At 51.0% G+C, this 4,667-nt stretch overlaps 2 protein-coding genes across 2 annotated transcripts; one reads left to right on the forward strand and one right to left on the reverse strand.

Moving 5' to 3' along the window:
- Positions 1-277: 277 nt before the first annotated feature.
- LOC125512479 (probable glycosyltransferase 7) lies at positions 278-1,921 on the forward strand. The gene has a single exon (XM_048677571.1). It carries the CDS (start codon positions 316-318, stop codon positions 1,723-1,725), a length of 1,410 nt encoding a protein of 469 aa, XP_048533528.1. The 5' UTR covers positions 278-315; the 3' UTR covers positions 1,726-1,921.
- Positions 1,922-3,274: 1,353 nt separating this feature from the next.
- On the reverse strand, positions 3,275-4,504 carry LOC125512480 (DNA-directed RNA polymerases IV and V subunit 4-like). Its single transcript, XM_048677572.1, has 6 exons — positions 4,347-4,504; positions 4,153-4,230; positions 4,006-4,039; positions 3,852-3,920; positions 3,673-3,762; positions 3,275-3,570 (listed from the first exon to the last, which is right to left on the reverse strand). The coding sequence occupies exons 1-5, from the start codon at positions 4,454-4,456 to the stop codon at positions 3,688-3,690; spliced, it is 366 nt and encodes a 121-aa protein (XP_048533529.1). The 5' UTR covers positions 4,457-4,504; the 3' UTR covers positions 3,275-3,570; positions 3,673-3,687.
- Between the last annotated feature and the right edge of the window lie 163 nt (positions 4,505-4,667).

Here is a 4,667-nt window from a genome sequence, read left to right on the forward strand (position 1 = left end):
GCCGGGCGCCGGCCGTCACCTTTTGGCTGTTAGTCTGGGTTTGTTATGCATGAAACAAACCAAATTCTGCCTGTCATTTCCTTCCCCTCTCTCGCTCATGAAAAAGGGTCGTAATCTTCGATCCAAAGCGGCGGATGCTTGCGACGGTGCCCTCTTCCATCTGCTATCCAGCACGCCTCCATCGTTTGGAGTTGATCGAGTTTGGACGCACGCCGCCCAATCCCGCACCGCACCGCACCGCAGGCACGCTGTACGTGCCACCGGCTAAACGACTCGCGGCGCGGCTTTATATGCTCCGTATGCGCTCGCCTCACGATGCCAGCCAGCCAGGACGCGCCATGCATGCCATCGCGGCGCCTGCGTTGCGCTAGAAGTACAGCGCCCCGAGACGGCAGACGGCACCGGGCTGCTCTGGTTCGCATCACTGGCACTGGCACCGGCATGGTGCGCTCCCTGCTCGGCGACGCGCTCCTCTTCTCCGCCGGCGCCGCGGTGGGCGCCGTGCTGCTGCTCACGCTGGCATCGCCGTTCACTCCGCCCGCCGTCCTGCTGGCAAGACGGTCCTCGTCCGCTGGTGATCGTGGTGCCAGTGGGCGCACGTTCTACGACGACCCGGAGGTGACGTACACCGTGGACCGTCCCATCACGGGGTGGGACGAGAAGCGCGCCCAGTGGCTCCGCGCGCACCCGGAGCTGGCCGGCGGCGGCGGCGAGGGGCGCGTCCTGATGGTGTCCGGCTCGCAGCCGACGCCGTGCCGCTCCCCCACGGGCGACCACGTGCTGACGCGGCTCCTCAAGAACAAGGCGGACTACTGCCGCCTCAACGGCGTGCAGCTGCTGTACAACACGGCGCTGCTCCGCCCGTCCATGGACCGGTACTGGGCCAAGATCCCGCTGATCCGGGCCGCCATGGTGGCGCACCCGGAGGCGGAGTGGGTCTGGTGGGTGGACTCGGACGCCGTGCTCACCGACATGGACTTCCGCCTCCCGCTGCGCCGGTACCGGGGCCACAACTTCGTCGTCAACGGCTGGCCGAGCCTCGTGTACGACGAGGCGAGCCCGTCGTGGACGGGCCTCAACGCCGGCGTGTTCCTCGTGCGCAACTGCCAGTGGTCGCTCGACTTCATGGACGCCTGGGCCGCCATGGGGCCCGACTCGCCGGACTACCGCCGGTGGGGCGCCGTGCTCACGTCCACGTTCAGGGACAAGGTGTTCAACGAGTCGGACGACCAGTCGGCGCTGGTGTACATGCTGCAGCACAAGGGCAGCCCGTGGCGGGGCAAGGTGTTCCTGGAGAACGACTACTACTTCCAGGGCTACTGGGTGGAGATCGTGGGGCGGCTCGGCGACATCGCGGCGCGGTACGAGGCCATGGAGCGGCGGGCGCCGGCGGCGGCGCTGCTGCGGAGGCGGCACGCGGCGAGCTGGGACCACGCGGCGCACGCGGCGGCGAGGGAGGCGGCGCTGGCGGGCGCGGGGCTCGCGGAGAGCGGCGTGCGCGGGTGGAGGCGGCCGTTCGTGACGCACTTCACGGGGTGCCAGCCCTGCAGCGGCGACCGGAACCGGGACTACTCCGGGGACAGCTGCGGCGACGGAATGCGGCGCGCGCTCAACTTCGCCGACGACCAGGTGCTGAGGGGCTACGGGTTCCGGCACGCCGGCCCGCTCAGCGACGACGTGCGGCCGCTGCCGTTCGATTACCCCGCGGCGGCCGGGAGGCGCTGACAACCGAACGGGCGGGGCGGCGGCGAGTCGGTTGAGTTTTGTCTTGTGCGTGGCTGCTCGCTGTCGCTGGTGGGTTTAGCAACGAAAGTCATGTACTTCAGCCGTGGGGTTGAGTACATTTGATGTCTGCCGTTATCCATTTTCTTGTACCAATAAAAAGTTGCACAGTAACTGTCAAAAAAAGTTGGACAGTACACACCAGGCCGTTCGAGGGTTTATGCAGTGCTAGTACTAGCAAAGCAGTTTCCTTCCACAAGAAAGAAGAGAACTAAAAATTAGAACCAGGGATATTTGATAGTTTTGGACAGCAGATTCTCACAGAAAAAATATCAAAACCGAAATGAACTATTAGAAATCAGCTTTGCCAGTGAAGCTAAATCTAGTTCCAAGCCATTTTCAATGCAATTGGCTGAAGTATGTCCAGACGTACTTCAGTGGCAATCAAATTGGTTGTAAAACTCATAAGGATCCACTTTACGAAGATCCCATTGTGTTCCAAAAGCTCGTAATCTTCTTCTCTGCTAATAAAACCTACTCCTTCAACTCGCTCTAAAGAAATTGGATTATGTGTAATAAGTTGTTCATATTCAACAACCCTACATAAGAAATAAAAAGTTGCACAGTAACTGTCAAAAGAATAAGTTGCACGGTAAACACCACTCCGTTTTTGTAGTCTTCGAGGGTTTATGCAGTGCTAGTACTAGCAAAGCAGTTTCCTTCCAGAAGAAAGAAAAGAACTAAAAATTAGAACCAAGGATATTCGATAGTTTTAGACAGCAGATTCTGATAGAAAAAATATCAAAAAATGAAACAAACTATTAGAAATCAGCTTTGCCAGTGAAGCTAAATCTAGTTCCGAGTCATTTTCAATGCAATTGGCTGAAGCATGTCCAGACGTACTTCAGTGGCAATCGACGGGTGATTCAAAGCCAATTGAAACTGAAACAAACAGGTCAGAGAAAGGACTCAAATCAATGCAGAACTAAGAAAACAGGGATGTCCTCAAAGGAGAATTTTCTTAGCGGTTCAAATGGCCCTATGCGCGCCCAAGCAAACTTTGATCACCTACCAGTCTCTGCAAGCAGCAGATATATCTAAACGCACCCAAAAAAAACAAGTGAAGGGTGAAAAATAAAACAAATGTTAGTAAACAAAATAGGTTTTGTGTTGGATTCCTAAGAGCAAAATAGGTTGCTTTGATGTATAGGATTCTCAAAACACAGGAATAGAACAAACACATGATTTACAAAGCTACAGGAATAACAATGTATGGAACATTCCTAAGGATCTAAATCCTCAGTCCTATAAGATTCCTTTGAAAGGAGCCCTAAAACTGCAGAAACTACAAATTCAAATCAAATACTCCCTCTGTTCCAAAATAGGTGAGTAGGTTTTATGTAGGATTGCTAATCGTTCCAGCTAAAACCGATGAACCTACAAATTCATTCTGCCCTACCAGAGCTGCCGTCTACAGAAAACCCAAACTAGAAGTAAAAAGCTGCACCCAGAAGAGATACGATTCACAGAGAAGTAAACAGACAAGCAGAAATGCAGAAACACACAGGCCGCAACAACAATATTCATCGTTCAGGCGTGCCAGACCATCGGGCATAACTTGGCAATTCAGAGTACATCACCTCAACAACTAGCTAAACCGGCAGCTAGACACAAGCTAGTTTCCAAAAGTCAAAGTTCAACCAGCCAGACCTAGAGCTGGCACACTTGTGCACAGCACGGTTTACATACACACAACTTGATTTCGGCCCTCGAAAGAAAGAGCTCGATTTCGGTGAACAACCATACACCACAGAGACCCCAGTTACGGATCCTTCATTGCCTGATCAGCTGCATATATGGTTAAGTTTAAGACCCATTCAGAAATTTAGATCATAAAGAAAGGCGAGCGGTCAGGAAGAGGTGTGGTTCAAAGATTCGCCCCAGGATTACCTGTGTAGCTGAGGTTCACTTGGAGACTTTTATGTTAGCGAGGGCAGCAAGAGCCTCCACGATCTTGCCTTCATTGATGGACCTAGTAGCCTGTGCAAAGAAATTTGGATTTTGCAGGACTGAGTTCCTGGTAAAATATGAAATGGCATATATCCCAAATGTCAGCAAAAGACACTGACCTTGAGAGATGGTATCAGTGCATAAACCTCTTCGATGGTCTCAGGCCCAATGTTCGCTATCATGCATATCTGTTACAGGTACAACAAACCATTTTATGTTTGAGATGAGGGAAATGAGATACAAGAAGGTGAGAGGAAAAGAAGGCTTACGAACCTCGCCATCATTAACACCATAGTCTTTAAGAGGTCTGCAGCTACGAATCAAGGAAAATAACTACAAAGTGGTTGCTTGGCGAAACAATTTAACTGCGTAACCACAATGCAATCTCTAATATTAGTTCTTAACCAAAACAAAGGATACTCCAGAATTTCTTTCACCGACTTCGCAGAGGTGAAGTGATTTCCTTCTTTTGCATATTGAAAGGCCTTGTCAAACGACCTGCCGGTGCAAGAAGAAAAGATTAAACATGGAGTCACACAAGCTAACAGACTGGAACACCACATAAACAATTATTAGCGGAACATAACAGAATTAAAACAAGAGATATTCCTTACTCGGGAATTTTTATAGTCGGATCCTCTGATAAGATAGCCATATGTCCTTGAATTTTCTGCAACATTTCTGCTGCTTCACAGTTCGATAACAATATAGAATTTGGAGGCATATCTGCAACCAATTGTTATGCAGAAATCAGCTTGCCTTTTTTACGTTTAGACAGAAGGGACGTTTGAAAATCATAATATAAGATGTGTGCCCGTTTCAAATGATGTAAAACTAACAATCTCATTATACGGAACTTCTCAAGTAAAGAACCTACTGAAATTCCATAAACTACCGAACTTTAACTACTATTAAGGTTACTATGAAATAAGCTT

Source organism: Triticum urartu, chromosome 6, assembly GCF_003073215.2.
Source record: "Triticum urartu cultivar G1812 chromosome 6, Tu2.1, whole genome shotgun sequence".
In the NCBI taxonomy this organism is placed as follows: domain Eukaryota; kingdom Viridiplantae; phylum Streptophyta; class Magnoliopsida; order Poales; family Poaceae; genus Triticum; species Triticum urartu.

What these genes read in the sequence shown, in the direction of transcription:
- LOC125512480 (XM_048677572.1), bottom strand. Translation starts at nt 4,456, where the DNA reads ATGCCTCCAAATTCTATATTGTTATCGAACTGTGAAGCAGCAGAAATG. An exon ending in CCGACTATAAAAATTCCCGA is followed by an intron (nt 4,231 to 4,346) that starts GTAAGGAATATC and finishes TTGCACCGGCAG; the next exon opens with GTCGTTTGACAAGGCCTTTC. An exon ending in TCGGTGAAAGAAATTCTGGA is followed by an intron (nt 4,040 to 4,152) that starts GTATCCTTTGTT and finishes TCGTAGCTGCAG; the next exon opens with ACCTCTTAAAGACTATGGTG.
- LOC125512479 (XM_048677571.1), top strand. Translation starts at nt 316, where the DNA reads ATGCCAGCCAGCCAGGACGCGCCATGCATGCCATCGCGGCGCCTGCGT.